Below are 15,712 nucleotides of genomic sequence, written 5' to 3'. Positions count from 1 at the left end.
AACGCAAGACCAGCAAATCACCCTCCCACACAGATGTATTCTTTTTCACTTCTGTTCTATGTCACTCCAGTGTCAGGGATCTCAAACACCCCCACATCCTGCCCTGGGGCCACCCAGACCTCCTCCAGCTGGCAGCTGTCCCGAGTGATCAGACAGGCTGATGTGGGCTCCAGGGAGGAAAAGGCTGCAGCCTCTGAGATTCGAGTTCTCTCTGGACTAAAAGAAGGTTCTGGATGCAAATTCAGAACCCAGGCATTGTAGCTGGGGTGGTGTTTGCTCTCACCACAGCCTGACTTTGCAGGAGAATCTGGCCGCCAGGGCTGAGCCCTTGCCTTAGGAAGCAGTTAGCATGTTTGTACCAGGATTAACTCGCTCTTCATTCATTCAGCAAATACTCAGTGAGCACTTTGCTCGGTGCTGGGGACTTAGCAGCGAAGAGAACATACAGCAAGCAAAGATGAGCAATGAAAATACAGAGTCTGGGACTTCCCTGGCGGCCCAGCGGTCAAGACTTCGCCTTCCATTGCAGGGGGTGCAGGTTTGATCCCTGGTCGGGGAGCTAAGATCCCACACGCCTCGCGGCCAAAAAAAGACTTAAAAAAGGTCCATGTTAAAAAATCTTATAAAATAAATAAACAAGTAAAATAAAATAAAATACGGAGTTTGCAGTAGGTCCTGAGAGCTCTTCAGAAAAGGACAGCAGGAGGGGAGAGAGAGGCAGGGAGGGGGCTGCTTGGAAGTTTAAGGGCGGGGGGTGTCAGGAAGGGCTTTACAGGTGATGCTGCAGGTCTGGGAAGACAGATCCAGCAAAGCAAGGAAGCCAGTGAGGCGGGGGGCAGGAAGCAAGGGGACAGGAGGACACGGGGTGAGAAGCCAGGCTGCCAGGGGAGGCCTTGGTTCTTCCTCCTGGTGAGCTGGGGCTGGGGCTCAGCGCAGACAGGATGACTCCCCCCGACCCCCCAGCCCCGGAGACCCCGCTCCCATCAGCTTCTCTTCCCTCCAGGCTGAGCTCAGCTCAGGCTGATGAGCAAAGGGCCCGCAGCATCAGGAGCTTCTAAAGGCTCAGGGCTCGGACTGCGGTGTCCGGGCATCTGGGAGCTATGCTGAGTAACTTGGGGCCGCCGTTTGAGGGGCCTGGGTCTTTGGTTGTCAGGAAAGAACCCGCCATGGGGCAGCATCACCCGGAGCTGGTCTCAGAGTGAGAACCGTGCTGGCTTCTGGACCGCAGAGAGGCAGCGGACAAAGACGACGGATTAACTTCGACTTCAAGGTCATTGTGTTGCTATGTTTTAGAAAAATAAAACATAAAAAATGCTGCCAGCTGGGTGCTACTCAAGGTTTCAATCTGTGGGGCTGGTCTGATTATGCTGCTTCGAGCCAGAGAGAACAAACCACTTGAAAAGGCTTTCACTTAATCACATATGGTGTGACGAGGGATACACAGCAGCCTCCAATTTTGCTAGACCAGGAGGGTTCAACGTGAGAGCCCCCTGGGAGGGGGGACTTCCTCTTGCAGTCTTCTGAATCCACCCAGCGGCTCGGGGAAGGCACCTTAGTGGACACTGAGCGGCTCACTGCAGAGGGGCTGGGGGCCTCTCACGTTTTCTTCTGACAGCTGGGGCCCTAAATCTCTCCTGCCTCCGCCTTCTCAGGGCTGGGAGGAGGCGGCTGGGGGATGGGCAAGGTCCAGGAGCGGCAGTGAGATAAGGACGGAGGGCCCGGAGACACTGCACGCGGCTGCGTGTGGGGCTGCACGTCTAGGGGGTCTGACAGTGTTTCAGAAGAGGGGTCTGCTGAGCCTCCCCTTGTCCTGGCGCAGGGGCCTCCAGCAGCCTTGGCGCTTGCCTTCTGCGTCCCCACATCACGAACGGGATCCAGTAACGTGGCAGGGACAGAGCCCAGGGCCACTGTTCCTGCAGAGGATCTGGAGAATCAACTGCTAGAGGGAGAGCCCCTGGCAAGGGGCTGATGTCCACCCCACCCAACCCCCGCCCCGCTGCAGCCTCCTGCCCCTCCCTCTTCCTCTAAGGCTCTATTGATAGAAACTGAAGGCCCATCCCTGCTGGGCCTCAGGGGAAGCTTCCCCAGCCCCCACCCCCCAGCCCAGCCCTGCCTGCCTGGCCCACGCCAGCCCTGGTTACTGCATTCCTGCAACCTTCTCCTTCCAGGGCTCCTGCCAGTTGTTGACTTAAAATCACAGCAACAGACTCCCTTTTCAAAAAACCATGAAATATTTTGAACGTACACAAAAGTACAGCAAGTAATAAGTCCTCTGTGTACTTGCCAGATAGATTTGACAAATGTTGACATTTTGCTATTTTTGCTTCAGCTGCTGCTTTTTTTTTTTTTTCCTTTAAAGAAATAAAACATGACAGAACCAGCAGAAGCCCCACACCGTGTCTGGTCCTGTCTATCTGGGGCGCTGGTCCCCGTGGGTGGCCAGAGCAAACACACTGCCTTCTATCCGGTCAAGTCCAAATTGCTCATTGCTCCCGGTCACTCCCTTTCTCTTTCCCTAGCTGCCTGGAACCTGATGGCCACGCACGTCTGGCTAGTCAGCTAGAGCTGCTTGGGAATCAGGCATTTCCTCTCTGGGGGACTTTAACCTGCAGAACCCTGGGAGGCGGCCCTGTAAGTGGCTTTAGTCTCCATAAAATAGGTCCGAGGTATTTGGAGAGAAATGTGCAAATCAGGGACGAGAAAGGAGTTAAGAGGCACTGCAGGAAACAGAAGGTCAGTGACGGGCCAACTGTATTTGGAGACAACTCACATTGTATAAATGGAAAAGCAAAGGCCAAAAGAGCAAAGCAGGGACTTCCCTGGTGGTCCAGTGGTTAAGACTCCGCGCTTCCACTGCAGGGGGCGCTGATTCGGGTTCGATCCCTGGTCGGGGAACTAAGATCCCGCATGCCACACAGTGCAGCCAAAAAAAAACACAAAAGAGCAAACTAGGTGGTCAGGGAGATGGGTGCAGGAAGGCAAGGGGTCAGAGAGGAGTGGGCTCCAGCCTCAGCGTCCTCTGTTGCACCAGACACGGCTTCTCAGCCCCTCTCCTCCATCCTCTCCCCCTCCATCCACTCCCCTCATCCTGCCACTCAAATCCTCAGCTGGGGAATCCAAAGGGCCATGGCACAGCCTAGCCTCCACAGCCAGACACGATAAGGCTGGCCTCAGCGGGCAGTGATGGGCGGGTCCCACTCACCGTCTTCTTCCTCAGGCCCTGCCAGGGGTGGACCCTCCACGCCATCCAGCTCCTGCTCCTCTTCCTGCAAGACAAGGAGAGGGGTCAGTGCCTGGGCACCTGATTTACTCTTTGATACTGTCATTCAGGGTTTGACCCCTCGGTCAAAGCAACCTGACCCCTGGGTCTTCTCTTAGGATAGATGTGCCTAGGGACCGGCAGCGGGTGACCGCCTCGGGGAGATGGAGATGGGGCACTGGCGGACAGGACATCGCGGGGAGAGGAAGGGGCCGCCCAGGGCCGGCCTGACCACTCACAGCGCCCGCGTTGTCCTGAGTGGGGGCCACGGTCAACAGCAGGTGGAAACAGGGACACCAGCGGGAATTCCCTGGTGGTCCGGTGGTTAGGACTCAGCGCTTTCACTGCCGTGGGCTCAGATTCAAGCCCTGGTCAGGGAACTAAGATCCCGCAAGCCATGCGGTGCGGCCAAAACATACAGACAAGCAAAAAAGGAAACAGGGACGTCAGTGCCTGAATTTTTGACCTTTGCACCTCGGTCCCTTTGCCTTTTCCAGGTGGGTGCTGGTCAAGTGGTGGATGCCACTTTGATAAATGGACTGGGCAACTCCCACTCCTGGCTATAGTGAGTAGAACAAAAGGCACGAGAGGAAAGCTGGCGGGTTCTCTGGGGTCCGGGCTGGGCTGGGTGTCACAGAGAAGCTGCGTTTGTGGTCACAGGCTCCATCTCTGCTTCCTTTAACATTGTTTCCATCCCTGACCATTTCAGGGTCCATTTTCCCAAAATGGGAGCTCCACCTCCCTCAGCCTGGTTCTCTCCCACGCACACGGACAAAATCAACAGAAGGCTGGAAGGAATGTCCCGGGATGGCCTCGGTGGAAGGCAGGAGTGACTTCAACTTGCAGGAATGTTGGAGGATGACAGGGAGGTGCCGGTGCTGCGGCTCTGAGGGACTGAAGGGCCAGGGGACCTGCGGCCCGAGGAAGCCCAGCGGCAGACAAGGCAGAGCCGGCAGGTTTAGGAGAGGGGAGCCCAGACGTGAATGAGCTGCCCCACGGGGGCCGAGGCAGCGCGGTGGACTAATCCAAACCCAGGCCTTCAGGCTCCCGGCCCGGGGGTCCAGCGGTTTGCAGCCTCAGCAAGCCGGGCAGGCAGGCGCCCCAACAAATCAGAGAGAGCTAAGCTGGGAGGCAAAGTTTGCACAAAAGCCCAAGAGCCGGTCATAAGTGGCAAACCCAAAGGGCCTCGAGTCTCTTGTTGTGACTTCCTCTCTCGCCGGACCCCACAAGATGCCGCTGGGAGGAGCAGGGCCGGAGGCAGGAGCTGGCTCTTCTCCACTTAGCAGTTTACATCAGGCTCAGCACCATCCGACGTGAGGCACGCCGCCTTGAGCGCTGGCCAGCACCTGGGGCTCGGGTGTCCAGACGCCTCCGGGATTTTGCCCAGCAGAGCGTCTCTGTGGCTGCAGGGGAAGGCAGGCCTCTTTGGGGGACAAAGGAGACACCCCTTTGACTCAGCAAACCCAGTTCTAGGGATCTGCTCTGGACTGGAAAACCATCTATCCGGGTTTTTATACGAGGACTCTGGGTGCAGGGGAGAACAAGACAAAACTGGGAACAACCAAATGTTCATCCATGGGGTTAAATATAGAATAGTTAAGTATATTATAGTTAAACAGTTTGGTCGATATGTTCACCAAAATATTAACAGCTTAAATATATTACAGTGCACGCATATACTGTGCAACACTGCCTTAAAAAGGAGGTGACTGGGGACTTCCCTGGCGGTCCGGTGGTTAGGACTCCACGCTTCCACTGCAGGGGGCACGGTTTCGATTCCCGGTCAGGGAACTAAGATCCCACATGCCGCGCGGCACAGCCAGAAAAATAAAAATTAAAAAAATTTTTAAAAAAATTAAAAAGGAGGCGACGAAACGTACAGATGTGAAAAGCGCGTCGAGATACATTACCAAAGGGAGAAGCAAGCAGCAGCACAGGGTGAAGAGTGCAACATTCTTGATGTGCATGTCAAAACAGAAGTGCACATATACGCTCATAAATGCGGCGAAAACGTTTTCTAGAAGGACACGCGAGACACCGATAACAGCGACCGCCTTTGGGGAGAGGAGCTGGTTGGGGGCGGCCTTTCCTCGCCATCTTACACATTTCAGTATAATTTGGATTTTCTAATAATAGGCATGAATTGCATTTTTAAAATGCTACACAGGGATCTCTGAACAGTGAGCTTGGCGCTACTATATGTATTTTTCTTTAAAAAAAGAAAGAGAAAAAACACAGAAAGAAAAACGGATTAATCAGGGCTGGAGCCCAGAAATAAGCCCAATATCAAGACTAGAGAGTAGGCCAATTCTCCTACTATGTTCGAGGGACACAAAGGCTAAAGGAAAAACAACAAAAAAGCAAGCACAGCCCCTTCGTGAAGGAACTCACAGTCCAGTAGGAAAGACATATACCCAGATAATTGCCACCCAGGATGGTAAATTCAAGAACCAAGGCAGACCTCTTTATCCCAAAGGGACACGGCATCAGTTGACCTGCCAACATCCCCCTGGGGAGAGGCTGGTCTACATTTGGATTGTGCACTTGACTTTTGAAGTGTGGTACTTTTTAAACTGGTTATGACCCATTGGTGGGTCACGAAAGCAATTTAGAGGTTGCTACTAGTATTTAAAAATTGTGCAGCCAACGTCTTAGTGTGATTTTAAGATCTAATAACTTCAGAAGCATAAATGCTCCCAACATACCAAAAAATGACATTTGAAAGGTTAGTTATCTACATTTTAAATATGTTGACGTTTCTTATCCAGATTCATATAATACCCCCCGTCTAGTGGCTCTAGCTGATTTTCAGACTTTGGAAAACCATTCATGGGCGGATGGTCAGTGACTAAAGGGATTGCCTTTGTGAGTCCAGCCTTGTGATCTTATGAGGACTGGAGGCACACGTGACAGTCTGGACATGACCTCAAGGGAGGTCGACCAGGTATCTGAGGTGCCCACAGGAGAGGACTCCTCTACCTGCTCGTCCATCCAGATTACGGCAGTCACAAAGACTTAAAATGAAAAACACAGCATTCAAATGTCAGGAAACTAAGTATAAAAGGAATTTAAATAAGTAAATACTCAACTGATGTATTTTGTAGGTTTGTAGCATTTACACTTCTTCAGTTATTAAGACTTAAAACTACACTAAGACTTTGGGGGCGACCCTGTATCCCAGTATGAAATTAAAGATAAATAGTGGTGTGTGTGTGGTTGATGTAGATACCATTTTATAAAACTTCTGTGACTTTACAGACAGGGATGCAATTCAAATAGATTTCTTACTTGAGACTTAATGAAGTTTGGAAAACATTGCTGAATCGGCCATTTACTGTTTTCTGTCTGCACAGAAACCCCCTTCTTTCAGAAGATGCCCTTTGAAGCCTGTGGTCCTGGTGGGAACTGCCAGTCGGGCAGTCAGACCCCACCCCCAACACACACCACGATGGGCAGGGTAGGCGGATGTGACCCAGGGCCCAACTTCTGCTTGGGCACAAGGGACCTCTGGTCCCAGAACTGGGAGCTCGGGAGCTGCCCAGGGTCACCGGGGTGGGGAGTCCCTGGCTTTCCACCCCTGCCTCCCCTGTATGTGAGCAACTCAAATCCTGGTTCTGCGGAAGCTCACCTGAGCCCAGTTTCTGTCACCGACAGCCAGAGTCCTGACCACGGCCACTGTCTACTCACATCCCACTCCGCAAGCCCAGAACATCTCACGTTCTGCCAGGAGGCTCTTGCCTCTGTCAAATACCAGCTGCACAGCAGTGGGGGTGGCGAGGGGGGGCTGCTCCAGCATGGTGCCCAAACCCTCACATTTATCTGGATTACTTACTGGTCTTCTAGACCACATCATAATAATGGAAAGCCTTCCATTATTTAAAAAAAAAAAAAAGTAAAAAAATCACTCTTTATTGCATTTTGCCCTTATTTTATAAAAAACGTGTAAGAGCGACTGAGACAAGGATGGAAACCCTTCTGGAGGCTGGGACTCTTTAGCCTCAGTCCAGTGCTCTCTGCTTCAAGATGGTGAGCTGCGTGCACGACAGCAAAGGAAAAGAATGAAGGGAGACCGTGTGCAAAATGCTGGAACTGCTCTGTCGAAGCCTTTGTCTGGAAGAGCAGTCTGTAAGGACTTTACTGGGAACTCCCTGGCGGTCCAGTGGTTAGGACTTGGCGCTCTCGCTGCTGGGGCCCAGGGTCCATCCCTGGTTGGGGAACTAAGATCCCGCAAGCTGCACAGTGCGGCCAAAACATAAAGGATTTTACCTGCGTACCTGCTCGCAACACATCCCATCTTTAAGTTCTGCTTTGGCAGGTACATACCTTATGCATTCAAGCAACACGATGGTGGGGTGCCCTAAGGAGGGGAGCTCAGCTGAGCCTGAGGGGCGCAGGGGAGGCCTTGGAAGGGACGAGAATCCTGAGCTGGGTCTGAGAAGAGCTGGCCAGGCCTGGAACATCCCGGCTTTTCCAGTGACTCCTTGGAGTTTGGTGTGACTGCAGGGAGGGGGTGGGAGGCCAGGAATGCAGGGCCCGGACTAGAGAACTTATATAGGACAAGGCACTGAGGAGCCACCGGAAGCTTCAAAGTGGGGAGAAACAGGATGAGAGCTGCATTTGGGAGAGTATGTGGGGATGCATTGGCAAGACAGGAGGCAGGAAAGTTCAAAGCACAGGTGAGGGGGGTGTTCAAAGCGCAGCTGAGAGATGTAAGGGCCTGAACCCCGAGAGGCTAAAGGAATTGGGTCCTCAGCTCTGCCTTCGCCGAATGAGTCTCAAAGGCCCAAGGCGACCCCTCAGGGCTCTCAGGGTCTGAGTCCCACTCTGGGGCTTGCTCTCCTGTGGCCGTGCCCCACAGCTCGGCCAGGACCAGGCCTGGAGGCAGGATGTACCCAGCAGCTGCTCAGAGCGCTGACTGCAGATCTCACAAGAGGCCATCACCACTGTTGATTTCTGGTCCATGCCCTTGGTCCTGAGAATGTTGCATGGTACCCATGCCTTAAGGGCTGCATTGTGTCCTTCCCCAAGTTCATATGTTGAGGTCCGAACCCTCAGTACCTCAGACTATGACTGTATTTGGAGAGAGGGTCTACAAAGAGGTAAGTTCAGTGAGGTTATTAGGGTGGGTCCTAATCCAATCTGACTGGTGTCCTTATAAGAGGAAATGTGGACACACGGAGAGAGAGCAGGGAAGCTTGCACACAGAGGAAAAACCACGTGAGGACCCAGCAAGAAGGCAGCATGTGCAACCAAGGAGAGAGGCCTCAGGAGAGACCAGACCCCCGACACCTTGACCTCACAGTTCTGGAGAAAATACATTTCTGTTGTTTAACCCACCCAGTCTGTGGTACTTTGTTATGGCAGCCCTAGCAGACGAATACCCCAAGTGCTAATGAAAGTAAATCAATTTAATGAAAACTGTGAATTGGTGACACCCTCTGAGACTGACAGCTGGTGTCATCCTGGCTGGTCCCCAGAGCAGGCCCGGGACTGAGACCCCGCCCCAGTCAGCTCAGTGACCAGCATCTCAGCAGGTTAGAGACTAGTTCTAACTTCACACGTTCTGGGCTACTTTTCTAATTCAGCTTTTCCACCAATGGAGGCAGGTGGAGGGAGGGCCTCCTGACAACCTCGCCAAGGCCAGGAGCCCAAGACCAGAGTCCCCCAGAGGCCAAGAGGGGATGGGTGGCGGAGGGGATGGGAGGGGGCTGTAGGGCGCACAGGGGCTTGGAAGGAGGCTTCTCAGAGCCCCCAGGGGCCACATGCATAGCTGACAGGCAGCGCATCGCCACTTATGGCTGCCCTGGCTGATCCAGGCCCGATACACAAGCTGAAGTAGAGCAGAGATGGGGGGAGATAGAGGCAGAGAGACAGCTCTCTGTCTGTCTGTCTGTCTGTCTGCCTAAGGAGATGGGTCTGCCCTGGAGTCCTGCAAATAGGGTCTGTTGGACCCTGTGACCAGCCACCTGAGCTGCCTTCTGCTGTGGCTGCACCAACCCCCCTGCCCCCCAGTTAGTCCGGACTGGTTTTAGACAGGGAGGACCATGGCTCCACCAGGCAGGCAGAGGGGGAGGCCAGCCTGTCCCTCCCTCCCCCCGTAGGAGGCAATGACAGAGATAACAGGAAGCTCTCCGGGGGCCGCAGCATCCCCGTGCGCCGCCCCACAGCCTGGGTCGGGCCAACTGACCCCTCCTTCTCCGGAGAGGGTTTCCTGGCGCAAGGGCTGCTTCCAGGCTCCCACTCAGGCGGGAGCGGGCGGGACATGGCTGGCACTCCTTCCAGAAGGATTCCATCAGGCAGTCAGGCTGTTCATCCTCCGCATTCAGAGGGGAACATCGGCTGTGGGGCGAGCAGAGCCGGCGCCAGTCCCCGGGGCGCCGGCTCTGGGTGGGGAGGACGGGCCAGCAGAGGTCACGACCAGGCCACTCTCTGCGCCCGCACCATCAAAACAACTCAGCCACCCTCGCTCCAGGCTGAGGCCGCTCAGGCCAGCTCTCTAAATCCACACGTGCAGCTGGACAAGGCACGTCCCCTGTGACAAGAAACTGAAGTCTTCTTGTCCTAAACTGGCCCCCTCAACGTGTCCATTTCATCCCTGCAGTCACAGCATCTTGACACTTTATCACGGCTTGGGAATGTTGATTTGTTTTTTTTCTTTTGTCCATGCCACACTGCATGCGGGATCTAAGGTCCCTGACCAAGGACTGAACCCGAGCTCCCTGCAGTGGAAGTGTGGAGTCCTAACCACTGGACCGCCAGGGAATTTCCTGCTGTTTCCTTTCTATTCCAACTTTTGGACTCTCCCCGCCTTTGAGAGCCGGCTGGGATCCGCCCCCTCGTTCTCCCCACTCCCGTCTCAATCACTCAGTGCCTTCACAGGCACGGTGTCCTCGACTCCACTCTCCTCCAATCATCTGCTCTGAGGACAGCTTAAAACGCCGACTTCATGACGCTCTTCCTGCCAAAGCCCCATAATGACGCTTGCCACGTTCAATCCAAACAACCCCTGGCTTTCGAAGCTCTCCTGCTTCCAGACTCAGGGAGGTCAGTCTCTAAGGGCTTACTGGCAAGCGCCGTCCTCTCCCACCCACCACGCGTGCCATGGGGTGCGGGGGCGGGCTGGAACGTAGGGTCATCCTTGGGACCACAGCCTCGGGCACGATCAGGATCTGTCCTTGGCTGTTCACCCCTGAGCCCCTCTCCTTCCTCTGTCTGGATGGGGTCCTCTGAGATCACAGGATCTGACCTGGACGGTCTTGAGCTCATGTTACTATTCTACCCGCGGTCGGCAGAGCCCTGGAGCCGAGTGGAGGGGCTGCGGGGACCACTGCGAGGAGGAGGGGGAGGGGCAGAGGGGCGGAGACCCTCACCCAGAACAGTTCCGCTTTTCCTCTGTGCACTGGGCTTCCTCCCCTATAAGATTAAAGACGGAAAAAGGTATCCGGGGCATTAAAAAATGTTAGAAAGCCACTGATCTAACATGGCTTCTACCCAGTACAAAACTCCAGTTGATAAAACCTTTGATGAATTGCCAGTTATCCAGTCTGTATGAACACGTCTCAGCATTGGGGAGATGACTACCTTACAGAGCCGTCTGCCTCTCCGGGGCATAAGCAGGCAGGCGACACGCAAGGCCCTGGGCTAGAGGCCTGGGCGTGAAGAGAAATAAGACTCCTGCTGCCCAGGGCAGTCCTACGAGGAGGCAGCACCTGCCTTGCGGCAGGAACCAACAGAGTTTTCTTTCCTTTTTGTTGTTATTGCAGCTTATTTATTCAGCAAGTTCTTTTTGGGTGCCGCTTGTCCGCCGGGCCTGTTGTAGGAGCTGGGGACATGGCCATGAACGTGGCACGCAAGGACCCTGTTCTCATGGGCTGACATTCCACTGCGGCAGACAATGCAGGCTAAAATAAAAGATGATCTCAGCCCGTACTGAGTGCTGAGAAGGAAGCCAGCCGGATGGGACGATGTACTGGGGGGGAATTTATATCCGCCAAGGTGGCCAAGGACACAGAGACTTGAAAGGGGAGGAGAAGCAATCTGTGAAGATCTAGGCTGGGGAGAGTCTGCCAGGCAAGGGAGGGGCAGTGCCAGGCGTGTGTGTGTGTGTGTGTGTGTGTGTGTGTGTGTGTGTGTGTGTGTGTGTGTGTGTGTGTGTGTGTGTCAGCACTGAGCGGAGGGGGCGAGGCAGCTGGGAGAAGAGGCAGAGGGGCAGGGTCCTGCTGGGCCTCAGGGGCCCTGGTAAGAGCCCGGAGTTTATTCTGTGAGCGGTGGAAGCCGCTGGGGGCTGTAAGCAGGAGAACAGGAAATGAGGTTTCTATGTTACAGAGAGCACGCTGGTTGTGGGGTGGGGCTTGGGTGGGGTACACACTGGAGGCAGGGAGACCGCTTGGGAGGTTACTGAACAGCCGGCTGAGCCTTGGGCTGGAGCAGTGGCCAGAAAGATGGGCAGACGTGGCAGCAGGCAGGAGGCCTTCCAGAGACACGGGTGACAGGACTGGCTGATGGAGTGACGGCGGGTGGGCGGGAGAGGGAAAAGAAAAAACCAGGAAGACACGTGGGCTCTTGGTCTGAGCAGCTGCGGGAGTGGTGCTAGAACTCTCCATGGGATGAAGATCACTGGGCTTGGGGAGGAGGTGCAGGGCATGCCAGGGGGACAGAAATGAGGCACCCTTATCAGACATGACTGTCTGCGGTGCTCATTAGACAACGGAGGGGAGGTGTCCGGGAGGCAGCTGGGACGGTGCTGGGCTGGGCATATACATTTGGGCACCATCAGCCATAGACCAGGAGGCCGATCGTGGCCAGTGTATTCCGGGAGATGGCGGTGGTGGTCCAGGCCCTGATGTAAGTGCTCCACTTGACATTATGGGCAGGAGCTTTTCTAGCAAAGAGCAAAGGAGAGTATCTGCTAAGCCGCTGACTCAAGGGGCAGGGTTGTGGGAAGAGGGAGAAAGAGAGAGAGATTTAGGAGCTGCACACTGCCCCAGGGCATGAGGAGCCAGTCTGTAGGGCAGTGTGTCCAAACATCCAGACCAAAGGGACCATCCCAGACTCTGACCTCAGATCCCAACCAGGGCACATTCACAAGCCCCAAACACACTCTGGCTCAGACATCAGCCTGCCAGATTCAATCCTATCAGATTAACAGTTTTTGGCACTGTTCCTATAAATCGGATTTAGAGGACATCAAAAGCTTCATTAAAAAAAATACCCTGAAGCAGCAATCAGGCATCTACCAGACCCTCAATCAGTGAGTATTAGGTTGAATTCTAGTCTCTATATTTCGGGATTAATAGAGAAGGTCAAGGACAGGGAAGAAAACTAAAGGACTGACCAAATCAGATCTGAGAGAGTCAGAAGAAGTGAAATCATTGTGTTGGGGAAAGCCAGGCTGAAGAATTTTGACCATGACTAACTCCAAGGGCAATAACAGAATGTAGGTGGCCAGCATTTAAGATCTCTTAAGGAGGCCTCCACCCGAGGAAGGGAAACCAGTTTTAGATCATGAGGAATAAAGACAAAGAATGGTCTGACCCTGGAGGAGGTTTACTGATCTTCACAGGAGGCCACTGAGCCAGAGGTATTTTCTTGTCTTGGGATTGATCTCAGACTCTGAGCCTTCAGCAAGGAAGAATCTGGCTGGGAGAAAGAGTATTAAAACCAAGGTCACAAAATTAGGCCCTTGCTGAGACCAAGCCCAGGGTTGTCTCAACCAGACTGTCCAGAGGGTTAGCAATGTCTGCAAGGATTTCTAACTTGAAAATATTAAACATGAGCACGGACTTCCCTGGTGGCGCAGTGGTTAAGAATCCGCCTGCCAGTGCAGGGGACACAGGTTCTATCCCTGGTCCGGGAAGATCCCCCATGCCGCGGAGCAACTAAGCCTGTGCGCCACAACTACTGAGCCTGCGCTCTAGGGCCCACGAGCCACAACTACTGAGCCCGCGTGCCACAACTACTGAAGCCCACAAGCCTAGAGCCCGTGCTCCGCAACGAGAGAAGCCACTGCAATGATAAGCCCGTGCACCGAAACGAAGAGTAGCCCCCGCTCGCCAGAACTAGAGAAAGCCTGTGCGCAGCAATGAAGACCCAACGCAGCCAAAACAAACACACAAAGAAAAAAAACAAAAAAAACATGAGGGTGCACACACACCCACTCTACCCAGGCCATGAAACAAGAGCTGATGACTAGAAAGCAGACAATCCCAGATTGTTAACAGAGGTATCAGACATCATTTTAGTTCAACCCCTTCATTTTGTAGATGGGAAATCTACAAGGTTAAGTGACTTCCCCAAGTCCTAAGGCTATTCAGAGGCAAAAATATTAGATAAGTAAGTTCCATGAATTCTTGCACTGGGTTTCCTTCAGGCTATTTAATCTCATTAGCTATTCTTTAGCCACCTTAGCCAGGAGAAAGTGACCGATGCGCCCACCTCCCTGGCAAGAGAGAAGGAATGATTGCTATTAGCATCCCAGGCTTCCTTTTTTGGTTCTGATCAGGCAGCAGGCAATCAGAATGGCAGCCAACAGCTCTGTCTGTGCATCAGGGCCTGATAGGAGGAGGTTTCTGGACCCCTCTTTCATTTATCTGTCCTTAACAGGGGCAAACCGAGTGCGGTCAGACCCAGGTTGTTCCAGAAATGCTCTGGCTACCAGGGACTTGGCATTTCTCAAAGAGAACGTCCACCAAGGGTCTAAGTTGGTCTCACCCCTCCCACGCTGTGGTTTGGGCCGATGGTCTGGGAAGGAAAAGACTACAAGAAAGAAACTGTCTAAAAGTGAACACGCTCAATGTTTTATTTCTAACTCTCTGAAGGCAGACAGCCTTCTTCCTAAGGTATGTTCTTTAGGAGTTTACGTCTTCCCACTAAGTAGAAAAATTCTGACAGCTACATTTTCTATGTGCAAACAAGACTCTGTCTCTGAAAGAATGAACAAAATTTTGCTATTAGGAAAGCCCCAACTTCTTTCTCATATGAAAAAAAATTATGAGCTTAAAGAACTTTACAAAACATACCCTCTTGCAGTTCTAAACGCTGAACTCTGCTTACAGCCCTCTGCGTCATCTTGTTTAGTTGATGTACATCATTGTGATGATTGTGAAGACATTATTCCTGTTTTGTGTTCAGCTTTTTCCTTACTTATTTCTACCAATTGGCTTACTAATCAAATGTCCTAATTAATGGACATTTGGATTATTTGTTTCCCACCCCCCCCCCCAGAAAATCACTAGATCTGATACAGACTGCTTGTATCCCCCAGAATTCATATGCTGAACCCCCAATGTGATGGTACTTGGAGGTGGGACCTAGGGGAGGCAATTAGGTTTAATGAGGTCATGACAGTGGGGGCCCCCGTGATGAGGTTAGGGCCCTTATAAGAAGAGGAAGACACCCGAGTGTCCTCTGTGCTGTGTGAGGACACAGCAAAAAGGCAGCTGTCAGCTGCCTGGGAAGTGGGTTCTCACCAGGAACCGAATCTGCCAGTACCTTGATCTTGGACTCTCAGCCTCCAGAACTGGGAGAAATAAATGTCTGTTGTTTCAACCAGTCAATCTACGGTACTTTGTTATAGCAGCCCGAGCGGACTCAAAGTGGTATGAACAACTGCCAGATATCTGTTAGCCTCCACTAAACTGGCTTCTGTTAAGAGAACAGAGAAGTGGAGTCATGCTGACATCACGAAGGTCAGGACACGAAAAAGAAAAAATGAAAATAAAATACAATGAGGAAAAAAAAATAAATGAAGCTCAGGACAGATGATGGGGGATGGGATTTACCTGCTTCTTGATCATTCTGGGAGGGCTAGGGGCTCTGCAGCTCCAGGGGGGCAGGCCTGCGGTGACAAGGCTGGTGACAAGATGGACCTAACAGCAAGATAACGTCAGATAAGGTGAACCAGGGCCCAGCTGCAGACAGACAGAGGAGGCTGTGCAGCTCAATCAGACCAGCACCCCTAGAGTGCCCGAAAAACCAAGCCGCTTCCTGAGAAATTCCCCACTGGGTTCCTTTTTCCTGACATTGTATGTTGGAAAATTCCAAACCTACAGAGAAGTGGACAGAATAATACAATGAACACTCATATACCTTTTCACCTAGATTCACCAATCCTTACCATTTTTCCATCCATCTTTGTACCCTCTCTCCATACACACCCATGATTTGTGCGCGTGTGTGTGGGACTATTTGAATCATGACAGGTTTATTCCTAAATGTTTCAGCATGCATCTTCCTAAGAACAAGGACATCTTCCTCCATGATCACAATGCCGGCGTCACACTCAAGAAAGTGAGCATTGATACAACAAAATGATCTAATAAACCATTCATTTGACACATGATCCAGTTATCTCCAAAATTTTTTTTTTTTTTTAAAGTCTTATTAAGTTTGTTAAAATATTGCTCCTGTTTTATGTTTTGGTTTTTTGGCCGCCAGGCATGTGGGATCTCAGCT

At 52.6% G+C, this 15,712-nt stretch overlaps 1 protein-coding gene across 1 annotated transcript in view; it reads right to left on the bottom strand.

The window, feature by feature from the left end:
- Positions 1-15,712, bottom strand: part of MXRA7 (matrix remodeling associated 7) — a 30,045-nt gene that overhangs the window by 10,712 nt on the left and 3,621 nt on the right. The window contains exon 2 of the mRNA XM_061176538.1: positions 3,203-3,266. Coding sequence (XP_061032521.1) covers positions 3,203-3,266 — 64 coding nt within the window. The remainder of the gene's footprint in view (positions 1-3,202; positions 3,267-15,712) is intronic.

This window comes from Eubalaena glacialis, chromosome 19 (genome assembly GCF_028564815.1).
Source record: "Eubalaena glacialis isolate mEubGla1 chromosome 19, mEubGla1.1.hap2.+ XY, whole genome shotgun sequence".
Lineage (NCBI taxonomy): Eukaryota > Metazoa > Chordata > Mammalia > Artiodactyla > Balaenidae > Eubalaena > Eubalaena glacialis.
Note: the sequence above shows the minus strand (reverse complement) of the source record. Positions and strands in the feature narration are given on the sequence as shown.